General features: G+C 35.2%; 1 protein-coding gene across 2 annotated transcripts in view; it reads left to right on the forward strand.

Annotated features, from left to right (window-relative positions):
* Nucleotides 1–25,227, forward strand: part of RASA1 (RAS p21 protein activator 1) — a 371,951-nt gene that overhangs the window by 125,211 nt on the left and 221,513 nt on the right. For both annotated transcript variants that reach the window (XM_054688108.1, XM_054688107.1), the window contains exon 3: nt 7,409–7,447. In XM_054688108.1, coding sequence (XP_054544083.1) covers nt 7,409–7,447 — 39 coding nt within the window. The remainder of the gene's footprint in view (nt 1–7,408; nt 7,448–25,227) is intronic.

The raw sequence follows: 25,227 nt of genomic DNA on the forward strand, positions 1-25,227 counted from the left end.
ACAACAGTTGTCTGATATATTTTGGTGCTCCTTCGTTTGGTGAGTATATGTTAATGAGTGTTATTTCTTCTTGAATTATTGTCCCCTTGATCATAATGTAGTGACCATTGGGGTCTCTTTTTATTTTTTTGTGTTTGAAATCTGTTTTATCTGATATAAGTATAGCAGTTCCTGCTTTCTTTTTTGGTCCATTTGCTTGTAGGATTGTTTTCCAACCTTTAACTTTGAGTCTATTTTTATCTTTTGTAGCTAAATGTGTTTCCTGGAGACAGCAAAAGGTTGGGTTTTGTTTCTTAATCCAGGCTGCAACTCTGTGTCTTTTTATTGAAGAGTTTAGTCCATTTACATTTAGAGTTAATATTGATATGTTAGCATCTGTATTTGCCATTTTGTTTGTCTTTCCTTTGATTTTATTTATTTATTCTTTTAATAACTTTTTTTTTGGTTTTCTTTCATTGTTATTCGTCCCTCTGAGGTTCTGGCTTTAGGATTCCTTGTAGTATTTTTTGGAGTGGGGGTTTAGTCATAATGAAATTCCAGAGTTTCTGTTTGTCTGGGAAGGTCCTTATTCTTTCTTCATAGAGGAAGGAGAGCTTTGCGGGATAGAGTATTCTTGGTTGGCATCTGTTTTCTTGGAGTCTGTTGACTATGTCCCTCCACTCTCTCCTTGCCCATAGTGTTTCTTCAGAGAAGTCTGATGTCAGCCTGATTGGTTTTCCTTTGAATGTTATCTGTTTCTTCCCTCTTGTCAGCTTCATTATTTTTTCCTTGTCCTGGATTCTTGGGAGCTTTACTATTATGTGTCTTACTGTATTTTTCCTTTTGTCGCGGAAGTTTGGTGTTCTTCTTGCTTGTTGTATATCAATTTTCAGCTCCTTCTTCACATTTGGGAAGTTCTCTTCAATTATCTCCTGGAATATTTTCTCTGTTCCTACATCTCTCTCCTCTCCTTCTGGTATTCCTATAACTATTATATTTCCTTTCCTCATGGAGTCAGATAGTTCCCAAAGTCTTTCTTCATTCTTTTTGCTTCATACTTCTCTTCCTTTTCTGTTTTGGTTCTTTTTATTTCTGTGTCTTCAAGAGTACTTAAGTACGAATAAGTACTTCCATTTCATCTGTTCTGATTTCATTGCTTTTCCTGGAGTTCTTTAGTTCCTCCATTAATTCTTTGATCTCCTGCATTTCTTTTGCTTCCCTCTTTAGGGACTCAATTTCCTTCTTCTGGTCATTGTTTTCCTTTATGAATTCTGTCATTTTTTTTAATCACGGCAATTTTGAATTCTCTTTCTGGAAGGCTCAGAAGTTCTTCCAAGTTACTGTCATTGCAATCTGGGGGGTAGTTTTCTTTTTGTGGTGTGCTTTTTTCCTGAGAAGTTGTTAGGTTGTGTGTGGTTCTTCTACTCCCTACTGTCTGTTTTCTAATTTGTCGTATGCATTGGGACACTGTGTTGCTGGGACTGGTCGGCATCTTGGGTGAGCTTCTCTGCTCCCCTCTGGCTCCTCCAGGAGCCATCTGTCAGTTTCAAGCAGTCTTTACTGAAGTCCCCTGTTCTAAAATGCCGATGTGGGGACACACTCCCCTGTGCGCTTGGTCTGCCCCGGCAGTGGGTTCCCGCTCTCCCTCTGGGTTTGGCCTGCAGTCCAGAAGGGGCCTGGCGTGGCCGAGCTTCCCCGCTCACCTCTGGCTCCTGAGGGAGCTTTCTGCAGGCAGTCTTTACTGAAGAAATGTCCCTGTTCTAAAATGGTGATGCAGGACGCACTCCCTGAGCGTCCGGTCTCAGGCACACTCTTCTGTGCACCCGGTCTGCCCCGGCCATGGGTGCCTGCTCCCCCTGTGGGCTCAGACTGCTGGTCTGAAGGGGCCTGGGGTGGGCTAACTTCCCAGCTGGCCACGGGCTCCTCCAGGAGCCTTCTCGCGGTTTCAAGCAGTCTTTTCTGAAGAAAGGTCCCTGTTCTCTGAGGTGTTAGTGACTTTTTTTCTGGTCGCTAGTTGGCGCCAGAGATCTCTCCTATTGTTCTTGAGGAGCTGTTTTTTTCACCCCGTGGGACAGGGAACAGAGTGGGAATGGTAGGGAAAACCTCAATGACTTTGGGGTGTGCCGCGGACCAGCACAGCAGTAGACGATGAGGCCACCTCAGTGTTGAGAGAAGCGTGCAGGGTGGTCAGGGCATTGGTGAAAGAAATGACAAACAGACACACTTCAAGAGTGAAAATCTGAGTGTAATTTATTTTGAGTTTGTGACCAATATATATATGTTTTCCAAAAGCACAGGGACAATGAATATCAATGAAATCAGCTTGCTCATGGGCTCAGCCTATCACCATCAGGGAGGTGATCTACATAACAAGCAATGACTTTTATAGAAGAAAGAAGGAAGTTTAGAAAGACAAGTAAGGGATTAAAGTTTGTAGTTCTAAAAAGATGGGATAAGATTTTTAGCATTCTTGTAGTGGTTCCTGGTGGTCCTTATCTTTTGATAAGCTTCTGTCTTTTCAGGGAACTTCCCCTGTACTTCCTCTGCTTCAGGGTGTTATGCTGTTCTCCCCCTGAGTGCTTTTTGCCCAGCAGGACCTAGGGACCTTGGCGAAAGCCATTCCTAAAGGTCACTGCAGGGGGAGGTGCAGCAGGTATGTAGGGTTATGCTGTTCTCCCCCTGCGCGCTGGTTGCCCTGCCGGACCTAGGGACGGTTAGCCCTAAAGGTCACTGCAGGGGGAGGTGCAGCAGGGGTGCTGTGTCTGCCTTGTGCCCCACCAATGTGGAGGACCCACACCCCAAATTTCGTGCCCCGGGTCTCAGTTCCAAAGCCCTCAGGTCCAGGACAAGGGCTGTAGCCCAGTTCAGTGGCCGCAGGAATGGCGCCTTTTGCACCCCGCTCCTGTTTCTGGGCTCCTGGTTTCTGATTACTCAGTGAGGGACTTTCACCTCAGTGAGAGCCCCCGCGCATCTCCCCACAAGTGTAGGTCGCAGGCGCAGTTACCTGGGCAGCCGCGATCCACGTTTGCTTTTGAAGCACACAGCTTTTCAGCGCAAGCTTACCGGCCGGCCTGGGGCTGTGTGCAGGTCTCCAGAGTCTCTGTTGTTCTCTAATGGCACCCGGAGCTGTTCGCTCACCGCCATGGTGAATCCTGCAGTGTTCTCCACAGCTCCAGTTCACGGGGTGTGGTGGCTGCAATAGTTCCTTTCCACTCACAGTCCCGCTTGATGCATAGTTTGTTCTTGTTGGTTGTTTTAGTTTGTTTTTTTCCTCCTCTCTGTTGGTCGGAGAGTGCTGACTTTGTGGGTGGGGGAGGGTAGCAGGGTTCTGCGCTTTCCTCCCTTCTAGTCCTCTTTCATGGCAACTTTCTTCTTCGGGTAGTTTGCTGGAGTCACCCGTTTATCTTCCATGTCCCAGTTCTCACTGGGACCTGCCGCTTTTCCTCCCTATTAACTTTTTTTTAATGGGAGATCTTACTCGCAGCATCTCCTCGCCGCCATGTTTTTCCGCCCCCCTCTAACATCTTTGAATTCTTACCTAACTCTTCTTGACTCAGTGAAGAATACTGTATCACATTGAAAAACACACAAATGAACAATATCTGTTTATAAGTGTGGTATAACTTTGTGAAGAAGAAGAAAAACTGATGCTTGAATAACAACATAGTCTCATTTAACTAAGTGTATTTTACATATATAAAAATATAAACTAAACAATTGTATTCAATTTGAAATAGCAATTTTATATTGCTAAAATGCAATGCCAAACCCTTAACTCTTCAAAGAAAGGTTTCTTGGGCCTCCCCTGGTGGCACAGCGGTTGAGCCTGGGCTGTGAAGCTGCCCACAGCCTCTTCAGCACCGGTTCAATCCCTAGCCGCTGGCAAGGGTCCTGAATGGCATGACAGACCTTTCCTGTCGCTCCTGCTGCTCCCCTCAGCAGTGTATTTCAGTCAGTCTGCCTGTTCTGTTCCCCGCTCTGGCTCTGGTGAATTCTCTCACCCTCCTGAGCTTCTGACTGTACCCAGTGCTTGTATAAATACATAAATAAATCTTAAAAAAAAAAAAAAGAAAGAAAGAAAAAGAAAAAAGAAAGGTTTCTTGGAGAATAACAAATTTAGTTAGATATGAAGTCTTTAACTATGACTCGTTCAGCATGTTGGAGGAAAAAGGTACAGAAAGTTTAAATTAGTGAAAGAAGACTTTTTAAAAAAATCATTCTTGTTAAAAATAAACTAAAATTGATTTTAAAGTTTTTTTAACTTTCTAAAGAAAATTTTTCTTCTAGGAAAATTACCCAAAGAAAGTGAGCAAACATATTGAAATTCTATTAATTGCATAGTTTGTTTTTGTTAATCTTCAGACATCTCATGCAATATCAGCCAGTTCAGTTCAAACTATCACAGTTTAGCTCTTACATGATAAATTAACTCACTTGTTACTGAAACTCTGTGAAGAAGTCCCAGTAATCTGCTTTAAGTCTTATTTTAGATGTGGCACTGTGACAAAACTTAGCACTAATTTCTCCGGCCTCCTCAATAAACTTTAATATCCAGTCTGATCCCTTGACTAATAATTAACACAGTATTACGCAGGGCAACATACTAATGACTTTTCTAAAATGAGCTAAAATAATTTTGGTTGTGCTTTGTTTCAGACTGAAAATTTTCATTAATGATATAAGGGGGAAAGTTTCATTTTCCCTTCTTGAAACTTATGACACCAAATCTTTGCAGCAATGGATACAGATAAATCCATGACAAAGATCTACAGGAAAACATTCCTGTACTGTGTAAGTGTAGCAAAGAGGGATATTTCTCCTGGACAGTTGAATGAAACATAATAAACAATTGGAAAATTCTCTCAGACTTGTAAGTAGAACTGAGGAATAAGTCTCCCACTATCCCTAAGTAGTCATCACAAGAACAGAATAAAAAGAGGAAGATTTTCTCAGAGGAATGAAAATAGTTTGTAATAACCGATGTTAATAAATCAGAAGTTGTTTTCTCAAACTTACATAGTAATTAGAAGTTAAATTATTTTTTTAAAGATTTATTTATTTATGCATACAAGAACTGGGGTACAGGCCAGAGGTGTGGGGTGGGTGAGAGGATTCACCAGGGAGAGTGGGGAGCAAGAACAGGAACATCTACTGAAATACATTGCAGAGGGGAACAGTGGGCAAGTCAGGAGAGTTCTGCTGTGCCGTAGGGGTAGCCCCCTGGCCAGGGATCTAAGTCATGCTGCAGTGGCTGTGGATAGCCTCATTGGTTTTGTCTTAACCCCTTGCATTACCAGGGAGGCCTGAAGTTAAATTATTTAATAGAGGAAATTTCTGGTCAGGCAGACACAGAAGACAGTATTAGTCAATATTTTATGAATGATTAAGAGATGTTGCTAAAATAAATTTGGGGACAAATATAAGGCTATCTTTTGTATAAAGTTGAGTTTGCTAAAACTTTCCATCCCTTATTAAAAATAATCTCACATCTTTACCAAAGTATTTATTGAGCACCATTAAATATGAGATAGGCACAGGTTTTAAAAATCAGTTTCTCAGGGGGAAAAAATGAAATAAATATCACAATTATAATGAGTGCCTATTGAAAATTAAAAGTCATTTTAAAAATAATTTATTTTCAACAGATAGCAAAGGTTTTAGTAACCTGTGGCTTTTTAACCTTATTAACACTTTTTCATTCAGATCTTTTTCCTACTCTTTGGGTAGCTTTAATATGAAAACCTGAACTTTAGGACATTTAATCCAACTGACATCAAAATCCCCCAAGGATCAAGCTTGACCTTTTCCTACTATTTCAAAAGGAATGCAACTTCCTAAATTCAAAGTGTAAGCAATGAGTCAGATACAAATTAGTATAGTCAGTATTTTTAAAAGGAGAAGTTGGAAAAGTATTTTTTGTTGAAGGATGGTTTGTTATGTATAAGGAGTATATTCCATTTTGCTTTAGTGTCATAAAAATAGTGTCAAAACCTTAGAGAATGCTAAAGTTTTAGATTTTAAATCTTGTAAATAAATGTATGTCCTTAAAAATTGACTGAAGTAATTTCTTTCATTTTATTTTGGGTTTTGTTGTTCATACATAATTCTGCTTTGGCTTGTGTTCCTCTTAGATTTTCAGAATAATATGAATAATATGAAGAAAGGGGAGTGGAAAATATATCAGTATTGTATAGGAGATATAAATTCAGTACTAGGAAGCAGTTATTGATCATAAAAAAGTAGTGAACTGAATAAAATGCAAACTAAAAATTGTTGCTAAATGCTATTTCCTACCAAAGGTACTGATCCTAATTCAATTTTCTCAATTTTGAATTTAGACTTTCTTCTTGACATAATTTTCAGAGCATCAGAAAAAAAATTGCACAAAGGCATGATTAATAACTATGTTTATAGCAGCACTGTTTACAATAGCTAAGCTTTGGAAACAACCCAAATGCCCAAAAATAGATGACTGGATCAAGAAGATGTGGTACATATATACCATGGAATATTACTCAGCATTCAAAAAAGATAAACACATGCAATTTGCTGCAACATGGATGGCGCTGGAAGGGATCATGCTCAGCGAAATAAGCCAAAAAGAAAAAGAAAAATACCGGATGGTCTCACTCATAGCAGGAATCTAGAAAACTTAAATAATGGACCAGGAAAATGAAAAACTATAAGAAAGTGAAAATCAAAATCAACAAAAAACTATGAACCAGAGACACTTTTAGGGGGGCGGGGGCGGGAGGGGAGGGATTGGGGTCAGAATGGGGGGCGGCAATTGTATGGGGAATATAACAATAAAATTTATAAAAAAAAAAAAAAAAAAACTAGTTTTATTACTATTCTATTTTCACAAATGGTTTATTAGGGCCACTTCTATAATTTTTAGTGTTTTATCTAATGCTGTCAATGTGCATCTTTAATTTGGCATGGGATATATTCAGATAATATTATACAACTTCATACATAAGAATCTTAATGTACTTTCATTTCACCTTTATTCTTTGTGCTATCATCTTCATTTTATTGTTTACTTCTATACACTTTCTACAAATGTTGCAAAATGTGTACAACATACTCCTTATTATGCTTAAGGTAGCTAAAATTTTTTGAAGTTTGAAAAATAAAATTTATATTTTATATTCCATTTTCTGTTCCCAGTACTTATCATTCTTTGTGTAGCTCCAGTATTAAATTTCATGTAATATTCTTTGCCTGAAGAACTTTTATTAGAATATCTTATTTCTTACAGTGAAGCTCTGCTAGCAATCAATTTCTAAGCTGTGTTTCTGTCTAAAAAGTGTAAATTTCGTCTTCATTTGTGAAAAAATGTCTTCCTTGGATGTCTTTGTTTGGACTGCTTTAACAAAATATAACAACTGAATGGCTTATAAACAGCAGATTATTTTTTTTCTCATAGTTTTGAAGACTGTAAATCCAAGAGCAGAATGCCAGTAAGGTAGGGGACTGCCAACTTTTTATTGTCTGCACAAGGTACAAGAGATGAAGGATCTCTCTGGGGCTCTTTTATAAGAACTCCATTCCCATGATCTAATCATATCTCAGAAGTTCCACCTCCTAATACCATCTTGGACATTAGGTGTTAAAACTGAATGTGGGCTTACACAAATAACAAATCTATAACATTTTCTATAGAAAATATAGATTTTTATTCCTTCCTTGATTCTATTCCTTCCTTGTTAGCACTTTATGTCATTACAGTGTATTTTGACTTGGTTTCTGATGAGAATGATGCAGTTGCTCTTTTTTAAAAAACAAAATTTTTGCATGCATGCATACAATAACTGGGGTATAGATCAGAGGTGTGTTTGGGGGGGGAGGATTCACCAGAGACAGAGTGGGGAACAGAACAGGTAGATCTACTGAAATACACTGCTGAGGGGAGCAGTGGGCCAGACTGAAGAGGTCTGTGCCACGGGGGTTGCTCCCTGGAGGGCCAAGGATCGAACTCCTGATGCAGTGGCTAGTGATAGCTTGATAGCACTGTGTCTTTAACCTCTACACCATCAGGGAGGCCCTGCAGTTATTCTTAATTCCTCTATGTATAATATAGCTTTTGTTTTTCCCACGGTTGCCATTAATATGTTTTCTTTATCACAGGTTTTCAACAATTTATAATATGACTTAGTGGGTTTTCTTTGTGTTCATCCTGCTTGGATATTTTGAGCTTCTTAGTTGATGTATAGTTTTTACCCATTTTGGAAATTGTTTGGGCACTCTTCTATGTATTTTTCTGTTCCTCATCTCCATCTAAGATACCAATGACACACCTATGGACATGTGCTCAGCTGTGTACACACACAGGTGTACATGGTAGGCTGTTTTTCCATAGATTCTGATACTGCTCATTTTTATTTTTAGTGTGTTTTTTCCTCTGAGTTTCATTTAGAATGTTCACATTCAATCTCTACTTTTGCTATGTCTTATTTGTAGGCTATTCCATGCTATGAAAGATTGATTTCTAGAAGGTCCATTTGCTTCTAAGTTCCTTTCTCTCATAATGTTCATGTTTTTCTTCAAGTCATTCAATATATTTAATACTAGCATGAGTGTACAATTAAAGTCTTGTATGCTAATTCCATACCAATAAATTTTTATTTCTGCATCTGTTTTTATTAATATAAGTTTTTCTCCACTAAGAATCATGTTTTCCTGTTTTCTTTGACTCCTAGTAATTCTAAATGCCAGGCAGTATAAATTTTATATTGTTAAATAAGGAATTTGTTTTACTTTAAAAAATTCTGGACTTCATTTTTGCAGGCATTTAAATTACTTGCAGGTCAGCATAATAATTTTGGGGTTTTCAAAAACTTTTTTAGAGTGGGTCTAGAATCACCTTTACTGTGAGACTATTCAAGCACCCACTACCCCACATAACCCTCTGGGATTTCTATTGAATGTTCCATGTACTCAATGAAATCTCTGTATTCTGGCTGGAAGAATTTCAAACAATTATTCCATTTAAGTCCTAAGAGTCATTCATTTTCTAGTTTTCTATTAATTTTACTTTCCCTGGCAACTTTTCTTTACCTTGCCTAATAGAATTCCAACTTTACATGCATAGATGATTTGTGTTCTAGGGACCACTTAATTAGACCCTATACATATTCTACAGTACTTGCTATGCATAACAACCTTCTCTCTGGAATTCTGCTCAGCAGAATCTAGCCAATTTGGCTTCTTAATCCCTGTTCTTGGTCTGTTCAAGCCACTAAGAAATCATTGTTAGTCTCCTCCTACTACAATTTAGAAATTTCCTCTAGGCAGAAAGTTGAGGTCACTCCTCAGAATTATAGTCTTATGCTGCCTATTAACCAATATCTGGGGAAAAATTCACATATTTTTCCTGTTTTTTTAGTTATTTTTGTCAAGAGGTCAAGTCCAATAATGGTTTCCTCTTTTTGAGTGGAAGAGCAAGTCTTTGTGGAAATTCAGTTGTCTTTTTTTAAAATAATGCTTGTGCCTTTTAGTAAACAGACATTTTCTTAGGGATCATTTTGTCATTCCACAATTTTGTGGAGGAATATAGTATTCACTACTTTTATGTAAAATTCTGAGGACTAGCCTCTCCTATACATGGTTTGCAATTTGACTCCTGCTGTGTTGTCATGAAACCCCCAACTTTGAAACATTTACCCTTGTGAGTCAAGCAGCTCCAGCTACCACTATCATTGCTTGTTCCTGATTAGTTTCTAGCACCTGGAGATTTAACTTTCTTGTTTTTTTTTTCTAGTTAAGACTTTTATTTAAAAGGCTCCTTTTATTTTGGGTCTCCCCTGGTGGCGCAGCGGTTGAGCGCTGGGCTGCAAGGCTGCCTACAGCCTGCAGCACCTGTTCGTTCCCCGGCCACCAGCGAGAGTCCCACAAAAAAAAATAAATAAATCATTTCAACTACATATGACCAGACATTCATATTTAGCCTTTAAAAATAGAACAAAAACTACAATGGCAAAATGTTGAGACTACAATGGCAAAATGTATCTCCAGGAAAGTTTCCCATTCCAACTTTTCCATTCTTTTTTTTTTTTTTTTTTTTTTTTTTATTTTTTTTTTTTTTTATAAATTTTATTGTTATATTCCCCATACAATTGCAGCCCCCCATTCTGACCCCAATCCCTCCCCTCCCGCCCCCGCCCCCTAAAAGTGTCTCTGGTTCATAGTTTTTTGTTGATTTTGATTTTCACTTTCTTATAGTTATTCATTTTCCTGGTCCCTTATTTAAGTTTTCTAGATTCCTGCTATGAGTGAGACCATCCGGTATTTTTCTTTAACTTTCTTGTTTTTAAACTCAGCAATGTAATTTTACACAGCTATGGAACTTGAATAATTTTTCTATAACTCTATGTATTTGTAAAGAAGGAGCGTGTTTTAGATCAGTTCCGTCTGTCATTTTGACTGTAAGTATTCCAGAACTTTTATATGATGAAACTGCAAGTCAAAGAGATTATATGATTTTTAAAATATAGAAAATTATTAATAGGAGAGTAGAAAAGTCATATTTATAAATCAAAAAATATTGAATTGAAAATTTTTATTCACTGCCTCCTACAAAAAATTAGCTTGAATGCTGCAAATGTACAGCATAAAGTGTTTAGTAGATAATAAATGTCCATAATATATAATGTAAAATTGTAATCATAAGTGCTTTTTGATGTTTGTAAATAGCAGGAGTACATTGCAAGATCCCACTATTTCAAACAAATATTGGAAGGCAGTAGCAGAAGTTTAAAAAATAGTCAAGAAATTCAATATTATTGCTTTCAAGTGTACAGAGAATTAATTCTGAAGCTTTCAAGTGTACAGAGAATTAATTCTGAAGCTTGTAGAAACCCATGTACAGCCTTTTAATGATTCGATTTTTTAAATTTATAATTCATATATACAGCTTTTTTCCTATTAAAAATGATTTGTGAATGTGTGTGCTCTAAAAAGCTGTATACCCTCACCCTCATCTTACCTCATGAGAGGTCATTTTGTTTAAAAATATTTCTGAGCAAAGCTTTAATATAGTTCATAGCCAAAATTTGGTCGCTATAATTTTAACCACTAGTGGTACTACCATGTTTTATAATACTTGTTTCTTCATTTTTAAGAGAACACTTTTAAGGGATGTTTACAATGATAAAATTGAATAACCTTGCCAAAAATGTGAGATTTAAACAGTATTTCCTTTCAGAATTTTGTTAAATAGGCTGGCTGTTTATTTTCAAAATAGGAATTATGTCAATCAACGTCAGTTGCATTTTCTCCTTCAAGTTAGCTAGCTACTGCTCCAATATAATTCAACTTTTTAAAGCATTTGGGACAAACAATACTACATCTGTGTCTACATTCTAGGCTAAATACAGAAATAAACGAATGTTAAAAGTATAGCTAGCCAATTTGCACATATAAATGACTAGTCAATTTATATCAATTTAAAAATGTCTCCTTTAATTTAATTTCAGCCTAAGTGCCTTGAATTTATATAATTAGAAAAGGGAAAAGATGAAACAGCATTATTTACAGGCACTGAAACAATTCATGAAAGATCAGGACCAACAGTTTATATTTTGATTAAATGGCCGACTAATTCCACGGGTAAATATAGGCTGAGCTTCAATCATACAGAAGATCATGACACTTAGGAAGAGGAACCATAGCTAAATCATACAAAAATTAAAAGTTACTAACTTAATTAAGACTGTTGAATTATAAATTGCTCCTGGGTAACTTTGCAATAAGTATAAATGTAGCATCTGCCACATTTATCCAACTTGAATACATGTCATATGGTTAAATAAGATATGAAAAGCTACTTAAAATTTGAAATTGTAGGCTAAATGCTGCTGAACACTTAGTGCTTTACATTTTCATTCTGAACATCAATTTGTCTTCGAATTTTCCTTGTGGTAGTAACATTAATATAACTTCTATCTAGAAAATTAGAAGAGTAAATCATTAAAAATAAAAAATGAATCTCAAATAGATTCATTCATTAAACATTAAGCCTTTCTTAACATGCTGTTTAGGAAACCAAGTCCTGAAAATGTTTTCTAATATTATTTGATAAATGATGATTGATAAGGAATAAGCATCTTGAGTTTATGATTTCAGAAAAAATTTAATAAAATTTAAACAAGAATGCTAGTCAACAAAATGGAAATAGGAATATGTGTCAGAAGAGCAGTCTTGCAGGAAAAAGTCATTTTTTTTTAAAAAGCCCTTTGTCATAAATTTTTCCTGAGACAGGAACTTACCTTTTCATGACAATCTTTTAGCTTTATATATTTCTACATAGATCTTAAAAATTAGAATGATTAACCTCAAAATGCTCTATGATTATAGTGACAATAATTTAGAGACAGGTTGATTGTCAGCAGGAGATTCATATATCACCAAAATGGAGTATCAGTGGCACTCCCTGGTATGCTCGAAGAGCAATGTTGTGGCAAAATGATTCTGCAAGACACCTTCTCATAAACAGCTGCCCCCAGAACCCTAGAAGAATTCAGATAACTATCCAAGGACCTACTTTCAGCATGTGCCATAAGCATGGCTCCACAGTGACTTCTCTGCCATTCAGTGAACCACAGCCATGCTCTAATGAAGTTTAGATCTCAGTCAACTGGGCCTGAGCATCTGGGTTCCCTAGGTCCTGTAGGTGGTGGTTGCATCTTATATATCTGTTGTTCCTATATTTCTTAGCGTTTTCATTAGTTCTCACTCATCCTGCTGGGGGGTTATTTTATCATGTTGACACATTATATATTACAGATCCTAGGCATCTCTATTTGAGAGACACCATCGTACTGCATTCCTGCTGCTCCTTGTCCTCTCCTCCAACACCTTGAAATCTACAGAGCTCCACTGTCTCAGAAGTGGTAGCTCTTTTATTTAGGAGTTTCAGCTTCTATTTTCCCCAACATCATCCCTTACCCTCCTTTGACACTCCCCACCCCTTGTTCTTAATCTTAGAACCTTTCATTTCATTTATTAGTGCCAGCTAGTTTTTGTAAGTATTTGCTTATTGAATAGGATGCTATGTCAGTGTCCCATATTTATGTCCGTGTCATTCTGAGTTGCTTTACTATACATAATTTCCCTCACTTTTCCATTTTTATGTAAATGGCATCATTTCATCTCTCTTATGACTAATCGTTTTCCATTGTGTGGATATACTTCTTCATCCAGTCCTGTATCAGTAAACTTCCTCTATCCAGTCCTCTATCAGTAAACTTACATTGTTTCCATGTCCTACCTATTGTAACTAATGTTGCAATGAGAGCAGAGCATGTAATGTTTTGAATTGATGGTTTCATGTTCTTTGGATAGATGCCTAAGAGTGGGTTTGCTGGGTCATATGATACTTCAAATTTTGGTTTGTTAAGATAAATCCAGATCACTTTCCAAAATGGCTACACCAGTTTACATTCACTCCAACATTATAATAATGTTGTTTGTTCTCCATATCTTTGCCAGCACTGCTTGTTATGAGTCTTTTTTAGTATGTGTCATTCTCAGGTGTGAGATGTGATTTTGACATGCATCTCCCTTCTAAAGCAATTACGAACATTTTTCATTAATCTGTTGGCCTGGATATACTCATTGATGAAATATCTGTTCAGATGTGAGTTGTTTTTTTTTTTTTATTGTTAAATTGAATATATTTTTATATATTTTGAATACTAGCCTTTGTCAGTTATGTAATGTGTGAATATTTTCCATTCAGCAGATGTATTTTTAATCTATTTTTATCTCTTTGACTGTGTGACAGCTTTTATTTAAAGTAATCCCAATAGTTTGTTTTCCTTGCCATAGGGTATGAGCTCCCAAAAACATAAATATCATTGATATTATGAAGATATTACCAATGTGTTTAGGTTTTTATTATTACAGGTATTATAGCTAATACCTGTATTATAGCTACAGGTTTTTATTATTACAGGTATTATAGCTAAGTCTTTAATCCATTTATTTATTTATTTGTTTGTTTGTTTAAAGAAGGCATTTGTTGTGAGGTTTTATTTTTTTTTAAGATTTATTTATTTATACAAGAACCAGGGTACAGGCCAGATGTGCAGGAGGGGGAGAGGATTCACCAGAAACAGAATGGGGAACAGAACAGGCAGACTGAAATACACTGCTGAGAGAAGCAGTGGGCGAGACAGGAGAAGTCTGCTGCCCACAGTTGCTCCACAGCCGGCGGGGATCAAATCGGCACTGCAGAGGCTGCAGACAGCTTCACAGTGCTGTGCCCAAATGCCTACGCCACCAGGGAGGCCCAATTCGTTTAGAATTTATTTTTTGAATTGATTTTTTTAGAGTGGTTTTTTTTTTGATTCACAGCAAAATTATGTGTAAAATCCAGAGAGTTTCTATATAATCCCTGTCCCACACAAATATATATAGCTATTTTAAACAGGCTTTTAAGAATAATGATCACTTTTCCATTTGTCTCTCCAAGCCACAAATATATGTGACAAATTTTATATTTAAAAAAATGAGAAGCAGCTCCCAATATCTTCAAATTTTCAAAAATTTTATTCTCAAATTCCAAAAATAAATTTCCTCAGATGTTCATCAAAAATATGAAGAATAACTCATTTTGCAACTATAACAATATGATAATGGATAAGGATGCTGACTTAGAATCCAATTGATGTGGGTTTGAATCATAAACTCACCACTATCCATATAACTTTAGGTAAATTACTTCTCTGTATTTCAACTTTTCTCAAATGTAAAATAGAGACAATACTCCTTGTTTTTTAATACTTTAGTGATGTTTAAATTACATGATGCATGTTATGTTCTAAATTACCAGTTTGGCAAATAATAAGTTCTTAAAGATATCGGCTGTTACTATTGTTAGAAATTATAAAAATCATTTTCAATTTAAGTTAAAATTTAGATTTTAAAATAAAAATTAAAGCAAAGTAACTAGAAGTAAATCATTTGGGCAAAGAAGTCTAGATAAACTATTATTTTGAATCACTTTGATGGCATGTTTAGAGACTCAGCTGGTTTTCTAATAGAAATTTTAGGTTTATGATATAGTCAGCATATCATCCTTCAAAACTGACCTCCACTTGTCTTTTACTAATTGCTTATTTAATCAGTAAGACTGAAATGCAATATATTATTGAACTGACACCAAGTCAGTTGTTTCTCAAAAATAAATTTAAGCATGTTGCCCTTTAGACATATTCTGGTTGACATGTGGTTGATTTATTTTTAAAGAACATTCATTCAAATGAGAGAAAAATTATTATTCAGATCCTAAAACTTTTAAAATTTGGAATGCATTTTAATAGCTAATATTCCTTTAAAATGGTTGATACAAATTTAAGGAAACAATTATGACCAATGATGATGAACCCATAGATCATTTGAAGAAACATACAGATGAATATCCTAAAGGTGGATGATTATGAAAATTCATTCAAAAAAGTAGTTAACAAGTTAAAGAGATAATTTTAGGTGGCAAAAATGGCCAAGTCCAACTTTTAGGAGGTTTTCAATGCATTTTAACTTTAAGTAAGTTAAATGAACCACGCAACTGATTACAAACATCTAGGTTGTTCTCTTCAACTTAGGTTATATAGATCATAACTTCAAAATTTAGAAGGCAAAGATGAAGCATCTCCACATAAGTATTAGGCTAATATGTTCTGCTCTCTCCCCTCCCACAATTTCCAACCTCAACTTCTTACTAAACTTTTTCCAAAAGAATATAGATATCACATATATTTGATGGCTTTGGTGAAATCACTTCCTTTTTTGACAATCCAAGAAGTAAATGATAATGTGGGCCATTTCCCTGAAACCAAGGCCTCCATTTTGCATAACACAATGAAGTTTTTAAACAGGAAAAGGAAAAGGAAGAATTTAATTACTGGGGAAGTTTGAAAATATACTTTAAAGAATATCCAGGAAAGGAATAAGGGCATTTGACATCCCTTAGAGATCTTTTCTATATGATTAAAACATATGAGAATACCAGATGTTACCAATGGAAAGTGCAAACCTCAAACATCTCAAGATTACCCACCAACATCCACAGATAATAGTTCAGAGGGACAATTACATTGCAACAGGAGAAATCCCTGACAATCTGAATAATTGTAGATATTCCTTCAGTACAGAAACTATGATAGTAGATCGAGGAATACACATTTAGGGAACTGGATTTTTGAAGGAAAGATCAAAGATAATGATAGGACTCTAGAAGAAATCCAATTCAATATTTAGAGTGGAGCCGGATTTATTTTCAATAATTGTATCTTTCCAATTTATAAGAAAGTTTTTATAAAAATATAGAACCTGGTGGGCCACGATTTTTTGGGGGACCACTATAAAGTCTAGTCTGATTCTGCTCTAGACCCTTGTTAGACAAAAGATTATTACCCTAGTAACTATTTTCTAGTCATAGCTTAGTTATTAACATGGAAACTTTGCATGGCTGTAATGGTGACTGTTGAAAGTCTACCTGTATCAGATGTCGTTATAGGTTTTATATTGTTTGATACTCAAAAATTAGATTGTTAAATTAGATTGTTAACATTTACACAGCTTGTATATTAACGAATTCAGATTCAAACTCAAAAGGCTCTGCCCTTTTTCCTAAATTGCATTGCCTTCTGAAGTAACTTGTTTAACAAATGCCGATTTTGTTTCTTCTTTGGATACGTGTTTATAACATCTTATAAATAATGAGAACCTCTTGTATCTTATAAATAATAATCACTCAAGGAATATTCCTGCATGAATGAATGGAAAAATGATAAACTAACTCATTTCTAGAATCAGGCAGACCAGCTCAACTTGTCCAGATAGATACTGTATTTTCAAACGTCCTCAGAGACACATAAAACGTAGTCTCACATGTTAACCTATATATTCTAATTTTTAACAAGAGCTTGTCAGTTCAGTATGGAAGGAAATGCTGACATCATTTCCTTGGATTCTTAAAATAAAACCAAAAAAAAAATACAGGTGAAAATATTTCTTAGAAATATGAAAATTTATCTCCTTATTTTAATTAAAACATTTGTCTTTTTATTTTGATGACACACAATAATCTCTCCCCCAAGATTGTGAAACAACTTATTTTCTGATAATATTCAGTACTTCTGACAAAATAGAACTCTGCATATCTACTTTGAGTAGAAAGAGAAATGTTAAATTCACCTATCTTACAGAATCTTCCACTAATAAAGTCAAAATTTTCATTACAAACAGTTTCAGTTGTATGCTGAGCCACCTTATAGTAATACTTTTTTGAATCCCATAGACGTTCTCACCTTCTTTAAAAAAAATTAGCACCAAATATAGATCATTATAAATAGAATTAGCTGAATGTCTGCTTAACCTAAAAAAAAAGAAAAATATTGTCAATGATTAATTCAGGGTAAGCAATGCAGACAACAATTTGATATCAAGTAGCAGAAGATATGGAATTCAAAAATCACACCACTTAGCTTTATTAGTACGAATCTAATTCTGTGGCAGCTAATAAGATGAAAAATTTTAGATGTGATTATACCTGCTTAACTGGAGTAGAATCTATAGAAAATAGCAGGTCTAAAAAACAGTCTATTTAATAATAACTGAATTAATACAAACAAATGTATCAAAAACATACCAGAAAATAATCTGACCACAGCAACACAAGTCAGTAAGAGTAATTCCTATAATAAACCATATCATGAAGCTTTAATAATTAAAACAGTGTAGTAGTGATACATGAATAGAGAGATAAATGAATAGATTAGCAAATCCCAAAACTCACTCAAATGTACACATGAATTTGGTGTGTGGCATAGGTGGTATCTCAAATCAGAGCAAAAAGGAGGAATTATTTAATAAATGGTGTTAAGACAGCTGGGTACACTTCTGTTAAGAATTTAAATCAAACTCATACTTCACACCATATACCAAGATAAATTTCAAATATACAACAAAGGATTAGATATTATCAAACACTGATGAAAAAACTATAATAATACATGATCCCATAATGTGATATCTATAAGGATTTTTGATTCTCCAGAACTTGGTATTGACAAACTTCTTAATTTTTGCAAATCTTTTAGGTAGAAACAGGGCATCTTGTTTTAAGTTTGCATTTCCCTGATGATGGTTTAAATTTCTTCTTAGGGCCTCCCCGGTGGCGCAGCGGTTGAGCGCTGGCTTGCGAAGCTGCCCGCAGCCTCTGCAGCGCCGGTTCGATCCCCGGCTGCTCCCCGGCCACCGGAGGAGAGTCCCACATGGCGTGCAGACCTCTCCTGCCGCCCGCTGCTCCCCTCAGCAGTGTACTTTGGTCCTTCTCCCTGCTCTGCTCCCCGCTCTGGCTCTGGTGAATTCTCTCACCCTCCCGTGCTTCTGACTGTACCCAGTGCTTGTATAAATAAATAAATAAATCTTTAAAAAAAAAAAAAAAAAAATTAAATTTCTTCTTAGATATTTATTGACTGCTTGAATTTCCAGTTCATGAAATTACCTGTTCAAATCTTTTGTTCATTTTTCTGTTTGTTTGTTTGTATTTTTCACACTGATTATTTCAGGCTTCATAGTTTCTAGAAAACAACCCTTTTGTATCTTATGTGATTCAATTATTTTCTTCCCTATGACAGCTTGTCTTTTAATTTTATGGTATTTTTTTCTTATGTGCACCTTTTATTATATTTTTGGAGTTAAATTGTCTTTCTTTTCCTTTATGTTATTTGTGTTTTGTGTTTTTTTTTTCTGAGGAGGACTTCCTGACCTCGAGGTCATAAAGGTATTCTCTCAGATTTCTTTAATTATAAAGAGAAGGAAAAAGTGGGGAGGAAATGGATAAAGAAAATATTTGTTTTTTTTTTTTTTTAATAATGAAAGTATAAGAATGCTGGAAAAAAAATGGGCAATTTGCTTAGTAAGTTTGGAGTGGGGAAGGCCTTTCTAAAAGTGACTTCAAAATGAATGATACAATTTAAAACATATGAATTTGGATTATATAATTTTAAAACCCTCTACAGCAATGCTTCCCATAAACAAAGACAAGTGACAAACTGAGGATGATATTTATTATTTATATCAAAAATCCAAGCTCCTTCATATAAATAGAATGCCTAGAAAGCAGTTAGAAAACATAGTGACAGAAAAGATATATTAATAGACAGTTGATAGAAAATTAAATAGAACATACTTTCAATTGTATAAGACAAATATTTTTTTTTATTTTTATATTCCCCATACAACTACAACCCCCTTATTTTGACCCCAATCAAGACAAATACTTTTTAAAAATACATTATGAGCCCATTCTTCACCTAGCATATTGGCAATGCCCCCAAAATTTTGATAATAAACTCTTTTAACAAGATAGGGAAAATAGATCCCCTCATTCATTACTGGTTGGAATATTAATGGCTCAGTGCTTATGGAAGGAAATTTGGAAATTTTTTCAATTACAAATACATATATAGAAACTTTGCTCAGCAGTTCCACTTCTGAAAATATATCTTACACACACATATGTGAAAACAAACACTATTATTTATTGTAATATTGTTTGCTAAAGAATAGGACTGGAATGGTCTAAATTGTGATCAACAGGAATTTGATTAGAAAAAAATGTCGTGTATCTACGCAATACTATTACTCTCCATTTCTTTTATTAGAAGTGATGATGAACATTTTTTCATGTCTTTTGACCTTTTGAATATCCTCTTTGGTAAACTCGATATCTGCTGCCCATTTACTAATTGGATTTTGTTTTTCATTTTGAACTGTATGAGATTTATTAATATATCTTGAACATTAATCCTTTATCAGCTAACTTTATATAAATATTTTCCCCTATTCAAAAAAATCTATTTTAAAATAGCATTAAGTTTAAAATATTGAAACCAATAAAGAGCATTTTTTGGCTATCTTTCTTCTTTTCTCAGAATTTGTAAAGTCACACATTTAGGCATATGGTAGGTAAGGGATGTCCTGGAAAAAGTTGTACACTGATATTATTATGTGTCAAACAAATGAAGCTCCTTGATATATTGCAGAATTTTAAATTGAAAGGTTTTTTCCTAAAGGATACTAAGAAAGGATGATGCAATTTATGGTAAACTGAAGCAGTGAAAATATTCCATATACTTCAAAAATGTCAATTTCAAAATTAGTATGAATATCACTGAGATTCTGAATATAAAGGTAAAAACAAGTTTACCATCAAAAGACCAACTGATAATTTGAAACATAATATAATGAAATCATAGGGCTTTATTACATCTATTTCTTACAATTCAGAAAAACCATCAGAATATCTTCTAAATCTGTAATGCATAACACTAGCATAACCGTATATATAATAGAGAAAAACACAGAGTAAGTTTAGACAAATTGAGAATTTTATCACCTTAACATCAGGATGTTAATGCATATGTAACCACAATTATTTGGACTATTCCTTTTGTTATAGAAGATGACAAGAAAGGTGCCTAAAAATTGTCTTCTCTGCTTTGGTAAATTAAATAGCATCAGATCTCTGACTGGTGTACATATCATTATAGAATTTAGATGCTCAGAATATCAGGGACTAAAACAGCATTTGTAATGGTGTGAAAATGAAATATTTCAACAGTGATGTTTTTCCTGAAAGGATAATTTTCACAGTAACTCTTTTTCTGATGGACTATCTGCTTTATAGATTTTTATGTCAAGAGAAAGAACCTGAAAAACAAGTGTCACTTTAATAAAGCACGCCAAAGTTAAAGAAACAGAGAGCATTAAACACAGATGAGTGGGGATAGATATCACTCCAGAAATATCATTAGTTAATTCGTCTGCAATTCTAAAAGCTGAGACTTTATTTTTCTTACAAAGAAACATAGATGGTGGGCTTGTTTGACACATAATAACAGCAGTGTACTAGAACTATTTCCAGGGCATCTCTTCCTTACAGGATGGTGCCAAAGTGAGCACAGTTGAATCTCAATGAGTTGAAAGAGCATGAACTAGTAGGGTAAAGGAAGAGACAATTCTTTTTTTTAAAAATATTTATTTATGCATACAAGAATTGGGTACAGGCCAGAGGTGTGGGGGGGTGGTGAGAGAATTCACAGTGACAGAGTGGGGAACAGAACAGGCAGATTGAATGAAGTACACTGCTGAGGGGAACAGCAGGCAAGTCAGGAGAGGTCTGCTGTGCCTTGTGGGTTTGCTCCTTGGCTGGCAGGGGGGATCAACTCCTGCTGCAGAGGTTGTGGACTGCTTCATAGATTGCATCTTAACCCCTTGCTCTACCAGGGAGGCCCAGGAATTGTCAATTCTTAAGACATTTCACTGCAGGTCTGATGGAAATCATTTTGTTTGGTCTTTATTGACTTTTCTTTAAACTTTTGCATTTTTACATATAAAACAGTGTCTTTTTTATTGAAGTAATGTTGGTTTACATCATTTGTTGGGGGAATATAAGATCCCCCCCCCCACCGTCCCCCTGCCAGAGGTTTATAGTAGCACTGTTTACAATAGCCAAGATAAGGAATCAAACTATGTGTCCAGTGACAGATGAGTGGATTAAGATGATGAACACACACAGTGGAATAACACTCAGTGATCACAGAAGCCATACGCATGCCGTTTGTGGCAACATAGATGGAACTGGAAGGGATTATGCTAAGAGAAATATGTCAGAAGGAAAAAGATTTTTTTTTTTTTGAGTGTCTTAATTTCAGTGGGTGAAGGGAGAACAGGAATGTGCTGCCCTGCCTTGAGGACACTGTGGCACCAAACAGGTCTGCAAACCTGGATGTCAACTTGAATAGAGTCAGAGAAACAGTTCCTGAAGCAGGGAAGGTTTATAGATACTAATTCTGCTACAAAACAACCAGATTTTTTTTTTTCGTTTATCAAGAGAAACTAAAAATCTGTACCATTATTTTGATAATTGTTGAAAATTTGTGAACAGTCTTCAGGAGACTAGTTTGCAACCTATGCACTTTAACATTAATAAATAATAATAACAATAACAACAACAACTAACCCAGTTCAAAGTACCCCATGTGAGAGATTGGCACATATAAACTCATTTCATCCTTCTAACAATCACTTGAGGTAAATTCTATTTTATCCCCATCTTTAAGATTTGTAAACTGAGGCAACCTCATGTCTATTACTTGCCCAAGGTCATATTGTTGGTAAATGGCAGAGGTAAGATTTGAACCTAGGAAGTTTGTTTTAGAGTTCATGCACTCAAACACTACAATATTCCTGTAAGAAATTTTTCAAAGAGCTGATTATAAATATTTCATTAATTTTAGAAATGAATTCGCTATTCCTGGCAGTATATTTATTAGAATTTTTTAGAAATGAATTAACTATTCCTGCAGTGATTTATTTCCATGTAATAATCATTTTTTCTAAAGTCTTCTTTTTTTAATTTGTAGAAATTTATGAAGCACCCCCATTTCTAAAAAGCCCAACTTGGGGGCCTCCCCAGTGGCGCAGTGGTTGAGTGCTGGGTCGCAAAGCTGCCCGCAGCCTCTGCGGCACCGGTTCGATCCCCAGCTACTCCCTGGCCACTGGAGGAGGGTCCCGCATGGCGTGCAGACCTTTCCTGCCACCTGCTGCTCCCCTCAGCAGTGTACTTCAGTCCTTCTGCCTGCTCTGCTCCCCGCTCTGGCTCTGGTGAATTCTCTCACCCTCCCATGCTTCTGACTGTACCCAGTGCTTGTATAAATAAATAAATAAATCTTTAAAAAAATAAATAAAAAAAAATAAAAAGCCCAACTTGGAAGAGGAAGTATTTTGGAAAACTTAAGGTTATTACTTATTGAATGTTCTTCAAGGGCAAAAAATCATTTTGAAAAAAAAATATTTTTCATGTTTTAGCTACTACTTCCTATTTTGCTTTTTATTAACTTTTCCTTGTGAAATACTGAACTGAAACTAGTAACCAATCACAATAATGACTTTCAAGTTTTACTTGAAGATTAAACTCAAACTTTGAAATACCTTTCAAAAATTAGTAATTCCCTTATATTATGCTTGAACTCTTCAGAATTTTATGCCTTATTATTTTACATTCAGAGTGGGATTTGTAACTATGATGAATTAAAACATGAAGTACTGTAGGGTTAGAGAATGCATATTAATTGTGTAAAAAATGTAGAAATTTTGGTCTATACCAAGAGAACCTCAGAAAATATGGAAGGACTTTCAGCTTATTTCAGTTTCACTTTGAAAATGCTTATCAGTCTTAAAACCTAAATCTAATTTAGCACTTCAAACCACCAAGTCAATCTTCAAAAATTCTAAAATTGTCCCACCAACATAATTTCTGTTAAAATATAAATTATATCTCAGAGATGTTTATTGTTTATTTTTGACAATGCAGCAAAATGCTGCATGTAAAATACATAATTATGTCTAAGTAAATAACACATGGACATTGTCATTTATATGTATGTACGTATAAATCTGAATATGTATACTATATAAATTCATATATATGACTATGGCCATTGTTATTTTTCAAAGTAAGCATATACTAAATATTTTCATAATCACTTATTTGCTTTAATATGTCCAAAAATACAAAAAAGTAGCAAAATTTCCTGCTAGAAAAGCACGAACTAATAGTTAAAATTTGCGGAAAAGGAAAACACAATCTCTACTTTGCCAAAAAATATACAATATATGTTGTTTTCTACAAAATGAATTCATACTTCAGGAAACCACACTTTAGCAATTTGATTTCATTTTGAGTTGGTGGTGAATTAGGAAATTAGACTAAAGTAGAGGATAGTACTTTTCAATCCAGTACAGATAAGAAAACAGTACCTTACCAAACACTAAACCTCCCTTCACACTTGACTCCTAATATTCTAGAAGGTAGTGTCAACAACAACAGCTACAGTAATTGTAGTAGAAATCATTTGGTGGATCTTAACTTTGTACCACAAACATTGTTAGGAATTCTCAATTTGTAATAGAAATAAGGTAGCATCTATATGGTATAAGATAACTAATGACTTGCCCATGGTCCTTAGCACAACAGTTGGAGCTCTTTACAACATAAGGATGAATCTGAGTGACTGCAGTTGTTTATTTTATACTAGTGAGAAACAGTCAAACTGATGAAAACACAAATACAATGCACTTAATTGTCAAAAAAATTAACCCTGTGTCATTAAAAATTACAGTTAAGTAATAAAAAGGTAACTGTGAGCGAAACAGCAAAATTTTTTTGACTCAAGCTTTCATTAGAAAATGTGAGAAGAATTCTGCCCAATAACGCTTTCCTTCACCACAAGCAAATGCTGTGGTGACAAAGCAAACATTTTTAAAAGTGGCATTCTTTGGGGCCTCCCCGGTGGCGCAGCGGTTGAGCACTGGGTTGCGAAGCTGCCTGCAGCCTCTGCCACACCGGTTCAATCCCTGGCCACCAGATGAGGGTCCCACATGGTGCACAGACCTCTCCTGCTGCCCGCTGCTCCCCTCAGCTGTGTACTTCATCAGTCTGCCTGTTCTGTTCCCCACTCTGTCTCTGGTGAATTCTCTCACCCTCCCGCACTTCTGACTATAACCCAGTGCTTGTATAAATAAATAAATAAATCTTTTAAAAAAAAAAAAGTGGCATTCTTTGATAGTGACTTTTGTAAAAGTTCTCACACTCACTTCAGCTTTTATATTTCCAGGTTTAGCAAGGTGATTTTATAAACAAATACAGTGCAGAAATTTTACCACACAGTTAGTGAACACACCCTTTATCTCACACATAATTATTGTTTTGTTATTGTTATGGTGAGAACATTAAAACTCTATTCATATAATGACTTTCAAGTTTCCTATTCTGTATAATCAGCTAATCACGGGGCTGCATGTTAGATCCCCAGAATTTACTAATCTTGTAACTGCACATTTGTAATGTTTGATGAAAAACTCTCCATTTTCTCCAATCTTCAGCCCCTGGCAACCAGCATTCTGCTCTGTTTTAATGACTGATAATTTTTAGATTCCCCATATAAGTGAAATCAGACAATGTTTGTCTTTCTCTCTGTAACTTATCTCATTTAGTATAATGAATGCCTTTGAGATCTGTCCATGTTATTGCAAATGGCAAGATTTCTTTTTTATGACTGAAAAACTTTCCACTATGGGTATATCGCATACACACACATTTAGATTGTTTTCAGCTCTTGGTTAAAATAAAATACTATAAGGAACATAGGGGTGCATATCTGAGATAATGAT

This window comes from Talpa occidentalis, unplaced genomic scaffold, assembly GCF_014898055.3.
Source record: "Talpa occidentalis isolate TD23 unplaced genomic scaffold, MPIMG_talOcc4v2.1 talOcc4.6, whole genome shotgun sequence".
Classification (NCBI taxonomy): Eukaryota; Metazoa; Chordata; class Mammalia; order Eulipotyphla; family Talpidae; genus Talpa; species Talpa occidentalis.